Source organism: Cygnus atratus, chromosome 1 (genome assembly GCF_013377495.2).
Source record: "Cygnus atratus isolate AKBS03 ecotype Queensland, Australia chromosome 1, CAtr_DNAZoo_HiC_assembly, whole genome shotgun sequence".
NCBI classification, from domain to species: Eukaryota; Metazoa; Chordata; class Aves; order Anseriformes; family Anatidae; genus Cygnus; species Cygnus atratus.
In genome coordinates, this window is record NC_066362.1 from 127463001 (window position 1) to 127480989 (window position 17989).

The window sequence follows — 17989 nt, forward strand, 5'->3', positions numbered from 1 at the left end:
TTAGAAATCCGAGACTGGAGGTGCTCCTTTTAACCGAAAAATGGCTTATGCTCACTATTCAGGATTTTTCCAACATTGTTTTAACAAGAGCTCTTCTTTGCTTCTGCACAAAATCATCAGGTAAGCAGGTCTTTGCAGAAAGTCAAAGATACTGAACTTGAGCCCGGCTTTCATAATGATTTATATGCGAGACTGTCCAACTGTGCGGCTAACTCTGCATCAGAAGTTACATAACCACATTAAGTTATTGCTTTTACACAGCAAAGTAAAAATCAAGCCTCAGAAAGATTTTATTTCCAGTGACTGAAGAGAAGTATGTTTATAAATCATTATGGCTTGAAAATCTGATCTTCTTTAGAATGTGTGTCATTTGATCAACATATAAGCAGTCAGGTGGGTGCCAGAATATTGAACTACCACTCCTTTACCTATCCCCAGATCACAGCACAGTAGTATAGGCTTTGGGGTAAAGAGATGAACACAGAAAAATGTGAAACTAGTAAGAATGAAAGATGAACAGAACCAAACTGCAATATAATTTAAAAAAAAAAAAAAGGAACTTAGAAATCAAAAGATGTTGATACAAACATCAAGATTTAAAAAAAAAATAAAAAATTTTTGAAGGCTTTCAAGTAAGACTGCTGCAGAGACACTATTCTGGAAGTTACTACTGAAAGGCTGACCCCACACGCAAAACTGAGAAGTTTCCATGGCCTATTTTTTCTTAGTATAAGGCTCCATTCACAGCTCTCCATTTCGCTTCTTCAAACATGTGAGATAAATTTTCCAGTTTTCCTGAATGAATATGTTTTGTGAACACTTGGGAGTGGGGGGCATCCCAAAGGGAAATACAGCCCAGCCATTTCTCAAAAGAAACTGAAGGATAAACAAATTTCAAGTTGTCAAAGTCATATGGTACAACTCCTTACTTCAAAAACTATAATCCCTGAATGCTTCTGAAAAGAATTCTTCACTGAGGAGAACCAGTTAGCTTAAATTAGGGGTATACGTTCTGCTATCCTAAAAAATGAACCTACTAGGTCAAAAAAAAAGAGAAGTCAAAGCATGCAGATGACTACTTAACACCACCTTAATACGTATTCGGCAAGATTTCCAAATTCTCTAATGCATTTTGAACATACTATTAGACTCCTCCTGGGATGATTTCTTCTGCCTGCCAGGGATCACTCAAACAAAACTGTCTGGAAGTGATCCCTTCCCCACAATCTCCTCTGTGTCCAGAAGACAACACTTGATAGGAACCCAAGTGCAAGGCTGGGAGAGGAACTCTCAGGTAGCGGGGACATAACAGACAAGGTGAACTGGTGGAGACAAAAAGGAAAGAAAAAAAAAAACACAAAGAAACAAAACTCTGTAGCACTACAAACTACATCTCAACGTAAAAGCAAAGCAATGCTAACTCAATGAAAAGTAAGATACATACCAAGAAACTTATCCAAATTTAAACTAAGTCACAAAAGGAGAGCCTGCTAGCATTACCTGGGACCACATCTATCTAGATCCTGCCTATCTGTGGCACAATGCTAACGCCAATACAAAAAAGAGTGAGCTAACACAAGGGACAGGACGGGGACAACAGTGCCATAATGTCTTCCAGTGGCAGCATCATGTTATCCCGGCTTCAAGTAAACATTTGCATATTGACACTGTCTCATTGCAGACAAAACAGTTCTCATCACATTTCTGCATACTATTATACTTAAAGCTGTGAGCTCAGAAGTGCAACCAGAACTGATACATCAGCTGAAGTCAGAAGACAAGCTGACAGACTACTTTTCCTTTCCCGAGCACGTTACTAATTAAATACACCACATATGCCTGTGGGATAAGGAGGGGCTTGTACTGAGTCAGACGTTACTTGCTGAATGCTCTCATTTATTGCAGAAACAGGAATGTACATAATCATGAGTTATTAAACCATACAGAGAGGTAGGTGACCCAAGGGCCGAGGAGGCTGTAAGCAATGGGCAGTAATGAATCACATCCCAACCTCTATAGCAAAGCTTCTACTGGCAAAGTCACCAGAACTAAATCATACTTTTCACAGTATGCCAGCGTTTATTCTTCATTTCCTAAGCATTTATTTAAATGCATCTCTGTGTTCTGCAAACGTGATCCCAATTCCTCCAGCTGCAACTGGCAACACGAGGAGATATGCGTAAGACAAAGTAAGTTTTATAAAGATGCTTTATACTGCACTCAGGAAAACTGGGTACCATCCACCTTAGGTTGCATCCTTGAATTCAATATACTTTTGATAATTCTGTCCTTAGTCTGGATAGCTCCTGACCTATAGCAGCTGATCAGAAACACCAGAAGACTTCCAAAGATACTAGATACTCATCAAGTCTCTGAACACTGAAACAACTTAAAATGCTAGAGCCAGAATTTGTGCAACTGAAAGTTGCAACAAGCTAAGACAATGGAATCGTATATTGAGCAAACACAAACCAATTATTAGGGTGAAAGGAATAATGAAGCCAGGTTTCCCATGGCTTTAAGTTTCACATTCAGATTACCAAGATGCTAGTAAGCAAAACTCAGGGTAAAACAGGCCTCACAAAGAGGCCTCTGATGTTGAGTAAGATTTGATCTCATACTGTATGTTTAACTGAGGAATATTATTAATGGCACTTCTTTCCCACTGCCAAGGTATTTAGAGGAGTTTTTATGTTTATGATTGCTGAGTTAGAGCAAAACCCAGTCAGGAGACTGAAAAAACTGAGGACAAAGCAGACTGAACTGACACCCACCACATGACATTGTGTATTTGCCTAATCAGTATAGCAGACTGCCATGCCCCCTCACTGTCCTACATCTAAACAGCACCCTTTACTTCGTGCCGACACTTGTATAATTGCAGAGTGCATTGACCAAAGCCTAAGTTAACCAAAAAGAGAGCCATAACAGCTCCCTGAGCCAAGTCACACATGGAAAGTGGGCAGCTGGAACCTCCTGAGTGGGTATGGCTCTGAGCAAGTTGCAGGTGCTTAAAATGACGTGAGGCTGCACAAGCTTTATTTCCCGGGAGGGCACGGGGAAGCACACAGCGGTCAGACACCTGCTTTAACGCTAACCAAAGGGGGCCCATACACTTGCATGACACACTCTGCCTCCAAAGGCACAGTGGGGGGGGGGGCGGGGGGTCACTCCAGCACTGCCACACTAATTTTTGCTTTTTCACAGCGGCAGCGCCTTGGGGACCCCCCGAGGGCTGAGGCAGTGCGGGACCTCCCGTCACGTCGCCCCGCCGCCACCTGAGGGGCGTCCGAGCCCCCTCACCGCCACCGCCCCCCCACCCCCGCCAACGCCGCGCGGACGACGGGCAGCAGCGAGAGCCAATAGCCGCGCCCCGCCGCGCCGCCGCCGGCCAATAGGAGCTGGCGCGGTGGGCGTGGCCCGGCCGGCCCGGCGGAGAGCGTTGGGGCCGTTGCGAACGTTGAGGGAGCGTTCCCCGCGCGCCGCCGGCTCGCGCCTGCACCCCCACCCCACCCCCCGCCCCCCTTCCCTCCCTCATGGCGGCCGCCCCCTCACCCGTCCCCGCACCTACCCGACATGGCGGCGGGGAGGGGAGCCTCGCTGGGGCGGCGGAGCGAGCCGGGGCTCGGGCACGGGCACGGGCAGGTGTGGCCGGAATGCGGCGTTGGAAACGGAAGCGGCTTGTGCGAGGCGAGCGGCGGAGGCTGCCGGCGGGCAGTGCGGCTGCGCGACGCGCCCGGCAAACGGGAGCAGGGCGGGCGGGGCCGGCGCCGCCGCCTCCTTCTGCCTCTCCTCGGCCTCCCTCAGCGACCTGCTGGGGCTGCCGGAGCTCCTGCGGGGGGGCACAGCGACCGGGTTGGCCCTCGGGGTGCGGGGGGGGCCCCGTGGAAGGTCCCCTGCCCCGGGTGGCACCGACTGTTTGCCTGCTGGACCCTCGCAAGCTGGGGAAATCCCGTCACAGAGGGATGTGAGAGGTTGTCCTCGTTTTGCGAGAGAGTTGTGACTTATAAAGTGAGGTGACTTCTGATGGGAGTGCCGTGGGAGGGACGAAGTGCACAAATTTCAGCCTCACCTTCTTACATAAATGATTCTGTACTTTTTTCTCCGTATGCCAACCACTTTTTTTTTTTTTTTAAAATTTGTTGTTTGAAGTTGAACTTAAGGGGATAGCGTCTCTAAATACCATCACTAGCAGGCACAGAGATGTGGGATTTTATAGAATCATAGAATCATTAAGGTTGGAAAAGACCTCCAAGCTCACCTGGTCCAACCACCCCCCTACCACCAATGTCACCCACTGAACCATGTCCCTAAGCACCACGTCCAACCTTGCCTTGAACACCCCCAGGGATGGTGACTCCACCACCTCCCTGGGCAACCCATTCCAATGCTTGACCACTCTTTCTGAGAAGAAATGTCTCCTCATTTCCAACCTGAACCTCCCCTGGTGCAACTTGAGGCCATTCCCTCTAGCCCTATCATTAGTTACATGTGAGAAGAGGCCGACCCCCAGCTCCCCACACCTTCCTTTCAGGTACCTGTAGAGAGCAATGATGTCTCCCCTGAGCCTCCTCTTCCCCAGCCTAAACAACCCCAGTTCCCTCAGCCGCTCCTCACAGGACTTGTGCTCCAGGCCCTTCACCAACTTTGTAGCCCTGCTCTGGGCACGCTCCAGGGCCTCGATGTCCTTCTTGTAGTGAGAGGCCCAAAGCTGAACACAACACTCGAGGTGCGGCCTCACTGCAGGGGTCACAGCCTTTCTGCCTGAGTGCTTGGACCAGCACATTGGAGTACAGGAGCACAAGGGTAGGTGGGAACCTGAGTAGGTGGAGCACCCTGCTCGGGCCCCTTCCAGGGCTGTCCCATCAGAGCCCTAGCCCCAGCAGCCAGGTGTGAAACCCATCCCCATGAGTCGCCACCAGAGGAGCTTTGGACTGAGTGGGTTGATGCCTAGGGGTATGGGATACGCTATGGGATACACAGGAGGGATTGCACAAGACAATTTAGCATTAGGGAAGGAACCAACAGCAAGGGAAGAGAGAGATTTAGGTGAACAGGGGAGGAACAAGTGTATCTTCATGTATTCCTTTCTTGTTCTTCCCTGGGGGGACTCCCTTTTGTTTGTGTGGGGGTGTGGGCGCTGGAGTCACACCATGGGCTGGGGCCCCTGTGCCTGTGGTGCTGCATCAAGAGAAAGCACGAACGAGTTTGTGAGCACCAGTGAAGGTCAGGCAGGACTGTCCTGTCAGGAGGCAAAGTGGTCTGGGGGCCAGGGATGTCTCCGAGGGTGACGCCATGTCAGGGAGCTGGCTTTTGGGGAGCAGGGGAGTACCAGCCAGCTCTGCGTGGGGACTGGGGGGTGGGAGGCCTGTGACAGCAGCTGCTGTAAGGCTGTGGCCTCGGGGACGCACACGTGTGGGTGACAGCAACTGGGGAGACTGGGATCCACGGGGCAGACGGGTGTGAGCTCTGCTGCTGGAAGGATCCCCACAGTACACATGCTTATATTTATATATATGGATACACTAGTGGACCTCCGACCTACTCAGGCATAGAGAAGCAGGATAAGTGCTTCTCATGGGTGCCGTCTATTTGGGTGAGGGCTGTTTTTGTCTGTGTGCTGTGTGGCTGGCTGCATGTATGCTTACGTTTGTGGTGTGTGTGTGCTCTGCGTGCGTGTCAGGGGAATATGCCTTCAGCCTCGCTACTGGTTGAACTCGTGGGTGTGAAGCTACATCAGCTTTGCCTCTCCTGGGCTTTTGGATCCGGCATGATGTATTTTCCTCTAGCATACATCCTGTTTTTAAAGCTTAGAGCATACATCTGAAAGAGTCCGGGCAGAAAGAACTAGAAAAGATTTAAAAATTGTTACCCATATTGGTGAGAAAGGTAGAATGGCGATATAGCATGCAGTTAGTTGCTTATCTCTGAGAAAACTTGTGTAAGTACATATTGTACATATTGTGTAAGTACATACTTGTATGTACATATAAAAGGACTATTTATAGACTTTGCCTTATTTCCTCATAAGTGTTTTGAGAGAATCTGAAGGATTAGTCAGTGCTTCCTTTATTCCTTCCTGGTCCTTCCTAGGATTTAAAAGCCTGTTTTCTCTTTGACTCTGATAGTTAGGTGGAAGACCATCATCTACAAGCCCCGTCTTGAATCATATCAATGTGGTACATCCAGTTTCTTATGCAAGCGATTCTTCACCAAAACACGTCAGATTTACTGCTGCTTTTCAATTAAAGTACAGGGCTGGAAGAGCACTGAGTAAGCCAAGAGCTTTGTTTTCCCAGAAAGCTTGAGGTGACAGGAGAATGCCCAAGTGATAGGGAGTCCAGCTGTTTTCAAGATAAGCTTTTATCTTCCTCGTTTGTTTTTCTGGTGTTTTGTTGTTTGTTTTTGTTTTTGTTTTTAATGATAGGGCATCAATTTATATGTGTATACGGAAGGAATCGCTGAAAAGAATGATTTGGGAAGAGGTATATCCTGGAAGGCCACAGAGGCTGAATAGGAAACTGAGACACATACTGCCAACTATGGAAAGGAAGTGCTCGGGACAAGGATAAAGAAATGTTGGCATTCAAAGGAAACAGACTGAAAAAGTTTGTACAAATATCTGATTTCTGTACTCTTGTGGGACAACGGTATTTGGAGGAGCTAACAAGAAAGATACTTGAGGAAGGGGTAAGATGAATCCAATCTTTAGGAAGTGAAGTTAATTAGAAAGTATTATCTGATACACTAGAGGCCAAACATTTCTGAGTTACACCATGTGATTTTAGAAGACTTTGTCTTGAAGATAAAAAGTGGTAGACATTCCACTGTCTGCCATTGTGGTAGACATTCCACATTGATACACAAATATAAATATTGTTTCAGTGGCTTGCTAATGATGTAGAAGAAATGATGGATTTGAAAAGAAACATGGAACAGGTGGAGGTAGGCAGGAGGCTGTTATAAGGAAAGGAGTCAGCTAATAGTTAATACATTTGAATGCGGAATCATACTTTCGGAAGGAGTGAGAAAACCTGATCTACAAGGCATTTGTTTTTCTTGGATCAGTTTTCACAAAAACTTTCCTGGAATTAATTTCTTGGCCATCTTTTCTGGTACTTATATTTTGATTTAATTGGATCCAATGACTCTAAGCTTATCTACTTTATCTGCTTCTGAAAGGCCTTCATTTCATTAAAACGTGGTATTTTATATCGCTGGATATTTCAAATGACAAGCGAAGCTCTGGACTAACTCCAGTTACACGTTGGTCTTCATAGATCCCAGAACTTGTTTTGTGCATTGATTTGACAAAAGTACCAGAAATGACAGCCTAAATTTACATGTTTAGGGTTTGCTTGATGGTTCAGCTGGCTTTGCAAAGTGAAATGCATAGAAACAGCTTGCAATATTAGGATATTATGGTTTGGCATCAGTAGTTAGAGGGTGTGGTCTATATTTCATTCACGTTGCTTTGGATCAGCCCTTAAATTATCTACAGAAAAGAAAGAAAAAAGAAAACAGTGAAAGCGTGAAGCCCAGGAACAGACTCCAGATAATCCAGTTTTGAAGCTCTAACATTCTTAAATGGTAATAAAACCACTTGCTGTCATTGCTCATAATGACGAAATTATGTAAGGGTTGTGCATCTGCTGTTGAGTAAGCTTTTAAAGAACACCTGAAGGAGGTACTTTTTAAAAGGACAACATTACTGTTAAAGAGTGAACACTAAATACTGGTAATAACATTACAGTTCTGTGCCAGCCTTTTAAATGTATAAATAAACTTGAGTGATCAGGAACTGAATTCCTTCAGATTTTGAATGTCATTTACTCAGAGATGTTTTTATCTGATGATTTCTTTTTTCCAGCTTTGGAGGCTTGTAATAGATCCGAGCCACCTGACCTAGATTCAATGTGACTGGTTACCCAAGTGACCAAGCCACGGGTTCAGTGATGTTACTTGTGCAATTTTCTCAGTCTCAGTGAAAACCGTAGTGTGAATTTCCACAGGAAACTCATTGGATGATTGGTGTCTTGTGTGTGGGTTTTTTGTTGCCTTTTTTTTTTTTTTTTTTTGTAATGCATGATTTTGAGTAATAAAATAAGATGGAAACAGCCTAACACCAAATCAAAACTATTGCAAAACCATTATTAGAGGGCAAGACATCTCTTATTTGTTCATGTGCTGTTGCCAAGAAAGCCTGTTTTCCTGCTTCATGAGTACCTCGCTGTTGCTGCTAGGCATGGAGAGCAGTGCCTTAACATGAACAGTCTGAACTGACCTATGAGTTGATCAAGAAATGGCATTTCCTTGGCCTTTGTTGTTATTCTCTTGGGGCTGGAGGAGCAGTTCCTGCCTCTCCCCTCACTCCGGCTGAAGATGACTGAATAAAAAGGGAGCTGTGGAAGCAGTTGCTTCCTCACAGGAATAGTTTATGGTTTGCAACTTTAATGTGAAATGACAATAGTAAGAATAGTAATGTACTATCTGGATAAAGTTCTGTTAAAATGAATAAAAAATATGTAGCTATCTATTCAGAGTAAAAATGAATGAAAGCTACTATTTTTATTCCTAGCACTGTCACTACCGTTGCTGTTTTGTGCATCTTTTGAATTTACCTTCTGAATAAACAGAAAACTTCACTGAGAATGCCTATCCCTTTTGTAGGATAAAATTGCTTTAACATTCATAGTGGTTTTCTGATTTTCAGACTCGGGAAGTTTAAATGCCAATGCAGGTGAATTGAGTGGGAAACATTGTCTTTAGCTGCTTGCCTGTTTTGTTATCCTGACCTTGAGCCTATGTTGGAGGATGTGGGTTCATCATGAATACACTTCCTCTGTTTTCTGTTTCAGGAGTATATCCAGATGACGTGATATGAAACCTCTTCCATTCATACTGAGGTAACTGAAGACATCGTCAGTCAGCAGAGCTGGATAACCTGCGTTCAAGAACTTAGGAGAACCACTGAAGAATTCTTATGACCAATAAGGTTGGGCACTATAAAAGTTTCAGGAGAATACCTAGAAGCCACTAGTTAAAAACACAAGTGGGACAAGCAGGATCAGCAACCTTTCACCCTGAGTTTAATCCCAGAATCAGAACAGTAAATACATGCTTCTGTCACCAAGTAGAGAAATAAAAGGAGGGAGATGTAATTAACACAACCAAAAATAGGTTTATGGAAATCAGCGCTAGGGCTGCAGCCAGCACTTAGATGCCCTCTTCCCTGGGAGAGGAGTTTGTTGCAGGAACACATACCATTGTGAAGGGGTATTAAGGTGGAGAATAGGTTCCAGCTCCCAAAGGTGACAGTGCCAACAGCACAAGAGTTGAAGATGAAACTTATCAAACTCTGTGTAACACCACAAGCTGGGGATGCCTGACATACCCAGGATTAAAGATTGAGATCCAGGAAATGTTTTGATATTAAAAACCTCATTTAAACACCTAAAAGCCCTCACATTCAAACAAAGGCTCCAAAACCTTTGGAGGAACCACCTTTCCTTCTCCTGTGGGTGGCTGCCGAGTTGAGAAAGTGCTGTCATGTTTTCAGGTGTCTCCACCCACAGTGTTAACATTCCCTCAGTGCAGGTATGCATTGTGGTGTATCCCTGGGGCTGTCAGCCTGCTTTTGCGCAACAGCCTCTTCGAAAGGCCTCATCGTAGACATTTGATAATGGGAGTGTCCCTCGCTGACGGGACTGGCCCTCTCACCGACTGAATTTGAAACTGTGATACTAAAACAACAGTTCTGCCTGTTGCTGCCCAGTGCTGGAACAGCGCAGCAGGCAGAAAGCCATGTGGATGGTGGGAATGCAGCCCTGTGTGCTGCACAGCCTGAGAGAACAGCTTGGCTCTGCCAGCAGCATTCCTCCTGTGCGGCCTCCCCAAAACACAGCGCTGTTCTAGGCATAATGAAGAGCCAAGCGGCAGGGAAAAGCAAATCTGGAAGATGGATGGCTGCAATCCAGTGACCAGATCCTTGGGGAAGTACTCGCTTTCTCAGATGTGTATGTGTTATGCAGAGCAGAAGATAACAGCGAGAAATACTCCCCAGAGCAGGAACATCAGTACCTGCAGAGTTCTTGCCTTAGTCCCTTCTCTGAAGCAAGATTTATTTTTATGATAGGTGAATGCTTCTCTTTTTAAACCTGCTCCAGCAAGAGATGAAAATTAGAACATGCCTCACATTTTCTAGCTCAAGGAGGACCCCGCTTGATACCATGCTTGAGCTGATTGCCAAGTGTCTGAAAACACTGTGGGTGAAGCGTATAGGTAGATTTGTTGGTGGTGGTGTGTGCGTATATGTGTTTTGGAATTCCACTCTGTGGAGAAGGTACCATAATTTTCACTGTAGCGTCTTAAGTTCTTACACCCACGTGCTGTATTATCTTCCAAACAGAAAGCACCCCCCGTTCGTAAGTCGTACCGTGCACGTTTATGTACATTCCACACAGACACCCACACAGCACGCTGGGATGCTTTGCCGAGCAGGAAGGCACAACCTGAGAAGAGCTTGTATATGCAGTGATGCTCCATGTAGTATCTGGTTTATATTACCACTGGATGGGCTTGACTGTGGTATGCTGTGTACGTGTACCCAAAGGTACATGCTGAAGCCTGGATTTTGCAAAGACTTAAAAAAAAGTCACCGACTTCACATATGTTGTAAATAGTTACAAAGATTTCAGCTTGTATATATAAAAAAGCAATGGGTATATTTTATGAGGTCTAATGTTTAATTTTCTCTCCACTGAGCATGAAGAAAATACACAAGTGTACAGCGAGCAGATAAAAACCAGATTGTGCCTGCCTCTGTGGGCTAAGCTCGTCCTGCAGTTCTTGCTTATCTGTACTTCTGGATTGGGAGAGGCGCATAATATACATCAGCAAATGATCTACATAGCCATTAACTGCTTGACCATCTGGTTGAAACAAATATTATAGAAGCTGATTCCCACTTGGAGACCACTCTGGTACCACACCCATAGGGGAAATCTTCGTATCTTTGCGAGGCACGATTTCAAATAGCTCAGCTGCGTTCTCCAAGGCTGATTTCTCCACTCTAAGGCACTAGACTTCCATATTTCCACTTTTGTCCATGTACGCTTTTCAGGTACCTATGTACAGGGTAGCAAAGCTACTGGCAGAATGACAGATGAAAACAAAAGCTTCTTCTCTTCCCCTTTTCCTGCAGGTATGCAGTTTTAGAACATTTAACCCACCTAGCGTCCGTGTCCAGACTTCTCTATCTCCCACTAACCAAAATGACTTAAACTTAGAAGTGCAAATGCTACTTTATTTTATGTCCATAGTTTATCACCCGCCTTTTGGCCACTACTTGCTTTATGTGATAAGGTTCAGTCACTGGATGCTTTATGCCTTGGGTCTTACGTGTTGCAATTTGTTTTCCAGCCAAAGATAAAGTAGCAGTCTTTCCATTATTTTTCATCTCTGCTTCCTTTCTTTCCTGCTTAACCTTTTGTCCTCTGTAGAATTTGGGCAAATCCAGCAGTCTTTATATTCTGACAAAACTGTACTTGGGGGCTAAATTCCACTTAAACCGAGTGACAGTTTAGATTGGATACAGATTTTTCCCTTACTTGGTTTGTACAAAATCTTAAATTGAAGGGAAAACAAGATCAAGTGGTTTGAAAGGCGCGATGCACTGAGACTTACTTTTGGAAAAACTGTACTCGTAGTCCAGTAGATCAGACTTTACATTTCATTACAAGCAAAGAGAAGGTGTGATTTAATTGCAGTCACGTTTATTTGCAGTTTCTATACACACTTTCTAGGTAATCAAACTTTTCCGACACATTTTTTGAGAGGGGTTCACAATGAAACTGTCACCGTTTTTACTAAAAATAAATACAAGACTTAAAGTGTTGCACAGCTCTAAAATATACAAAGGCTTGGATTTAATGTAAACTTTGAAAACATTTTACAAAAGAAACCATCTTTGCAACAATTTAAAAAGTTCATATTTACAAATATTACAAAAATACAAAATGGATGCAAGTCCATAAACCATTGTCTTTTCTGCCAGCATGAACTGGTGCTAGTACCAAAATAGTTACACTGTAACCTTCTTAATTTTTTTTTTTTAATTCTTTAAGTCATAACCTACAGTATTTCTCTATATCTGCCACCATTGCAGCAAATGCACTCAATCACTGACCTTTGGCAAAAGCAAATATATGCTTTATTTGCTACAACTATTCCATCTTCTCTATGCTGCCATGAAAAAAAGGGAAAGAAAAAAAGGGGAAAAAAATGTTACTTTTCAAAACACACAGCTGTGTAACTTCCAAAATCATCTCCAGAACATCAGTGCAAACAACGGAACAACAGGTTGAAACGATGATTCACTGGTGGCCATTAGGCACGTACTGTACCCTGTTTCAAGATGTCTGATGTTCCCCTTGCTCTACAGCTTGTCCTCCGGTGCCTCGGAGGCACACCTGCAACACCGAAGGGGTCTCCCTCCATTTCCTTTCCTCTGCCTCCCACATTTGTTATGAACTCTCTTCTTCACAGTGGATTTACAGTGGCTTTGTTTGTGTTTCGATCCGCTGAACAGAAAATAGGAAGAAAGCCTCTCATAGATTTTACACAAAATAAGACTATATTTCAATGTGATTGTTCTCTGGTCATTTTGTATGTGAAGTATTGCCTCACAATTCAAGTCAAAAAACATTTTAGTGTGTATATATATTTATATATGGCACCTATGAAATTGTTGACTGGTAATAAAAAGTGGTATCACCAAAGTCAATTCATCTGTATTCTCTTAACAGTTTTGAATGATTCTTTAAAGCACATAGAACACCTTTAAGGGCAAACATGTTATAAAAGAACTGATAAAATTTTAGGGAAAATGACTTACGATGACAAACTAAGGAGTTTCTGCCCAATACCTAAACTTCCTTTACTCATGTTCTCCAGAAAGTGTTTTGTTATATGCTATACAATTCCTATTAAAACATTCCCATTCATTCATTTCACTTGTGTTTAGACTTATTTTCTTAACTAAGCTACTAATGTGACTAGCCTTTAATTTCCAAACCTTGCCCCACCTACCTTTTTAAAAACTACTTTAGACTTCCCTGTTTTGAAGCCCTTTAGCTGATTTACCATGCCTCTTCCCAACACACGTACTGCATGCATAGTGATTCCATCTTGCATACTGCACACAACCAGACTACACAGGAGGACGGTAGGATACCCTGAATTATATATTTCTTGTGGTAAACGCTAGACAAAATGAGACACAAACCTTATGGGAAATAACATTCAGGATTTGTTAAACCATTCTGACTTGCTCAAACTCTTTAAAATCATAACCGCTTTAGGTTGAACCTTCCTCTTAAAAACACAATCTGCCCTCTTTTAAAACTCTCAGCTTTATGCATTACATGAATAAAAGCACACACACACACACAAAAAAAGGAAAAACCCATTTCACACATCCCACTTCCCTATTATTTACTTATGCTTAAAGCCAGCTTTGAGTTGATTTCTTTAGTACCTAAGTACGCTCTTTCTGCCATCCTACTCAACCTGTCCTACTGCACACCAAATTCCTTCTTGTAATATTTTCTCTGCACTAACCTTTCCTCTATTCCTCTACTCCAAAGCATATACTATAGCAAGCAACACCAACTGCACAAATTTTGGACAAAGAGGGCCTTGTTCTCTGAGTAGCATGGTCAGGCTACATCATTGGAAACCACGATGGCCCAAAGGAGAATCAGGCCAACAACTGGTTTATTTCATTTAAAAATTAAAAGCATAAAGCAACTTGTGGGTTAAGTTTAAAAGTACACGTCCTTTCAGTTTTAAGACAAGAAAATTCAAGTAACTTCAAGTAATTCAGCTTTTATTTCCCTGCCTTCGTTTGTATCAAAGCAGTTGCTTTGACTTGTCTCCTCTCCCACCCCATCCCAGTCCCCCACCCTGTTGCACGTTTCTGGTGAACCCAGATGAAATCCAAACTGTATGTGGCTGGCACAATGAACCAGAGCTTTCCCCTTCCCGGATTCGCAATGAATATAAATAATGCATACACATACCTATTTCCCAGCTACATTTTCACAGTGTCATTTTTGTAAATATTTAGGTAGCATGAATCTCATCAGCACAAAGAGAAAGCTTCACTGAAAACTCATCGCAGATATTTACTGATAAATTGAAAGCGCTTGTTGCATGCTTATAATTTATTTGTTTCCCTTAAGAGCCAGAAACTAATCATGTTTAAAGATTATAGTTACCAGGTTATGACTGTGTTATGTATCCCAATAGCCTAATAGGAATACGAAAGGAAGTACTATTTCCTCACGTCTATTCTCGCCCAAGCAATCCCTGTTAGCACGAAGGCCCAGGGGACACTGTCAGATGGGACCATTTGGGGCTTCGTATTAGAAATGACTTAGTTGTGTCAGAAGCACGCCTGCCTTCCCAGCTGATTATCACGGTGAAACTCACAGCTGCACTTTTCAGTTAGCTTGTTGGGAGCTACGTTAGAAAGACAAATGGTTGCTTTAATCCGATCTCAGTCAGCCTTTACGTTTTGTTAGCTAAGGTGGAGAATTCCTTTCGACTGTTAAATGTCGTCTTTGAGGCTTATATGGCACCGAAAGTGGTTGTTGGTGGCCATGTGAATTTATGTTTGATATGAAAATGGTATTCACAGAATACAGTTATTACATTTGACTTCTTTTGTCTTCTATAAACAAAGTTGTTATGCGGTAAATTGTTTGCCACGTGTCCACTTTTTGATAATTCTATTTACAAATTTCTATCAAAAATATGGTATTTACATATGTTTTGTTAATTTCTTCTAAATTTTGTTTCAGCTCATTTTAGTGTAGAAAAATACCAATCCTCAAGAGCATTTGCTTTTTTATTTTTCTCCCTAGGGAAGCACTACAGTGAGGGATTTGTTTCTAGATGGGCAACTTCTGGGAAAAAAAAAAAAAAAAAACAACACAAAAAGTCTCTTTGAACTCTACGAAAAGTGTATAGCCTTGAAATCTACAGTGACAACAGAAATGAGAGTGGGATAAATGAAATGAAGCTAAAAGAAAACAGAATAGACGTAGCATATCTTTCTACTTTTATAAAATGTAGAGTAATAAATAGCTACAGCTGTAGTCCTGTTTCCCCAGCATCTGACGAACACAAACACATTTAAGCATCGATATTGCCCTGCAATTATTATTATTATTATTTCTTTGACTGCTACAGCGTTGGCCTCTTATATTCACATCCTTACACAACCCACGTGGTGTCCGCAGTCCCTGGCAACCTATGTTGAGCTCTGAGAAGACCGGTCATCATGGGGGCTGCCATCCGAGTTCTCGGTCTCTCCCTCCGAGATGGCCTGCATGGGCGTGTTGTACAGCCTGCAGCGCACGCTGTACCGGCTGCTGCTGGCTGCCGGTGGCGCCCGGGAGCGCCCCACTCGCGAAGACGCCGACATGGGAAGGCTCTTGGAGGAGAATCCTTCTGCATTGACCCTCGGGGAGCAGGGGGACAGCGCATCGGGACTCGCCACCGGGGGAGACTCGTCCAGGCTTTGGGGAGCATCCGCTGTCAGCTCTCCGGGTGACTTGGGCAGAATTGGACTCTTCAGAATTTCTGTGGCGGACATCCTGTAGCTAGAATCAGACCGACTGCCCTTTTTAAGAAGCAGTAGTTTAAACTCCTCGTTAGATGTGTTGGACTTCTTGGCATTCCTGTATATAAGCCCGGGGGACCTCTGGCTGCTTATGGGAGCACCTGCGCTGCTGGTGGGCGGTGCGCTGCTGGTGGGCAGCGTACTGCTGGCGGGCGGCTGGCTGCTTGTCCCAGAGGAAGCTCTCAATCTGTTCCTGACAGACAGGTCTCCGGAGTCCTTTCTCCCAAGAACTTTCCTTTTCGATCTGTAAAAATACAGAGGAACATTCTTTCATATGCTATCTTTGTAGAAGAACGCTTCACACTAGCATGGAGTTTCACGGATTCACCATGCTTTTAAACTAGCTGGAGCTTCCTTAATCCCTCTCAATCTTACCCACCTCTTCTAAAACAATTCATGCACAAACAGCTCTTTATAAAGACAATGATGCTTACAGAGTCCCAGGTTAGCCAAATACTCATCGAAACCCATTTAATATCAGAAATCTGTAATTTCAGCTGTGATCGCAAATTTCAGCTGAATAGAAAACACACTAAATTTGAAGAGATGCCTTCTCATCACTTCAGTGTGACAACTCACTCATTAAGAAGGAGCTGGGGGGGAACACCCAGAAACCACTGTGGGGACTTTTCTTTGGAGACGTGTTTCTTAGAGTGAACAGCCTGATGTTATTTGTAAAGCATATATATAAGGCAAACACCCATAATATGTAAGCAGGCTAGTCAGGTATCACCCTCCCCCTCTTTCTCTCTCCTACTTATCCACTGTGATAAGAATATTTGCCCACCAGCATTATCAAAGCCCAGGCACTGGGTTGCCAGGATGCGGTGACTTGTTATGGAACAGGGAAGTGTAACAGCATGTGAAGTACTGCTTATAAGGTCAAGCAGCAGCAAATCTTACACCAGGACTGCTGCTGGACAGCAAAACGCATGGTCCCCAGGTGGCCAGGGATGTCTCCACCATCATCTGCTTCCTCTAAGGACTCAGTGACTCATCTTTTAGGTGAAGTCTGAGTCTAGATTACGACTATTGTATCATGTGCTGATTATGAAGAATTGACCTGATCTGCAGAGGGTCCATGTGATTAAAAAGTCTAAGTATCAGAAATTCTAGATAATAAGAAAGCTACTTTATTTACTAGAATTCTATGTAACTGTAAGCTATGCTTGCTGCTAGAAACTGTAGATAACAATAAGCTGTGGCAATTGCTCAAAAATTTATGTGAAAATAAAGCTCTGATTATAACCACAACCCTGTGGACAGTCCTCATTCTGCAAAGGATCCCTAAAAGAGTCTGCCTGTCCCTAGTGTCAGGTGACAATGTGAGACCATAAAAAAGCACTTTTTAGAAGCTGTCTTTTAGAAAACTAATGCAATAAACTAAAGAAGGTAGTCTCAGGGCAGAGGAAATCGAGATGAAGAATTTCATACAGAATCACCAATCATTATGCAGTTGTCAGCCCTACCAGAGGTTTTCCTGGAAGTCTGGGAAATAAACCTGACTGAAGTCACGGGGGGCCTTCAAAAATAGCAGATGTAGCTTACTGAAAAAAATAACCTCAGTGCCTCAACCAATTTAGGTAAAGACGAGATCAGCTGAGAAGCATATGCACAGGCACAGATGTGGGCAGATCCGCACACCCTGTTTGCACCTGAGCTCGTCCCCTCCCAAAGCCACCTCTGGATGGTGTTAGCTCATTCCTATAGTTGCAAGGCCAGGCACCAGCAGGACTTCAGGACTTCCAGTACCATCACTGGCTGGGATACTTGTGCACGCCTTACCCATAGCACCACACCAGCTACCTCTGCCAGCGGGCGGGACAAGGCCTAACCACAAGAAGGTTAGATTACCTGTGAATGACTGCAAACAGGTCCTCAGTAGTGCGAGGTTTGTTGGGAGACATGAAAACGTCCTCAGCTTCAGCCTGAGAGTCTTCACTCAGTGGGGACACGATGGAGTCGTCACTTGGAGAAGACTCTAAGATAAGGACAGAAGCCATGGTTAGAGTCAGACCCCCGCCATGTTTTGAAGCAGCGCTGCTAAGGCAAGGCATGAGCTCGGTGTGTGAGCCAACAGCCAATGCTGGTGACACAGACTTTATCCTCTAACTACCATGCACGTTGCATGTTGGAGCCATGCGGCGGGCACTGCTAGGGCCCAAAAGCAGGATCTCCTGCTTGTGGTACAGGCACTGGCACCAGCTCTGCAGTGGTGACAGTACAGCCCCCTGCACAGCGGGGCAGTGCTTCTCCCTCTCCTGTTTCTGTCTGGCACGTAGCACAAGGGAAGAAGCATTT

The 17989-nt window shown here is 44.0% G+C and overlaps 2 protein-coding genes across 5 annotated transcripts in view; both read right to left on the minus strand.

Annotated features, from left to right (window-relative positions):
• The window catches only part of BEND2 (BEN domain containing 2), a 446678-nt gene extending 442950 nt beyond the window's left edge, over nucleotides 1-3728 (minus strand). Inside the window, exon 1 of one of the 3 annotated variants that reach the window (XR_007709226.1) lies at nucleotides 3572-3697. Coding sequence is in view for 2 of the 3 variants with exons in the window: in XM_035542296.1 (XP_035398189.1) it covers nucleotides 3572-3578 (7 nt within the window). In the remaining variant the exon portion in view is untranslated. Of the gene's footprint in view, nucleotides 1-3571 lie in introns of all 3 variants that reach the window. The other 2 variants (XM_035542296.1, XM_050716193.1) reach the window with 2 other exon arrangements.
• Nucleotides 3729-14882: 11154 nt separating this feature from the next.
• NHS (NHS actin remodeling regulator) overlaps nucleotides 14883-17989 on the minus strand; it is a 246014-nt gene continuing 242907 nt past the window's right edge. For both annotated transcript variants that reach the window (XM_035542107.2, XM_035542106.2), the window contains 2 exons: nucleotides 17543-17669; nucleotides 14883-15932 (listed from right to left, as the gene is read on the minus strand). In XM_035542107.2, coding sequence (XP_035398000.1) covers nucleotides 15317-15932; nucleotides 17543-17669 — 743 coding nt within the window. In that variant the 3' untranslated portion in view covers nucleotides 14883-15316. The remainder of the gene's footprint in view (nucleotides 15933-17542; nucleotides 17670-17989) is intronic.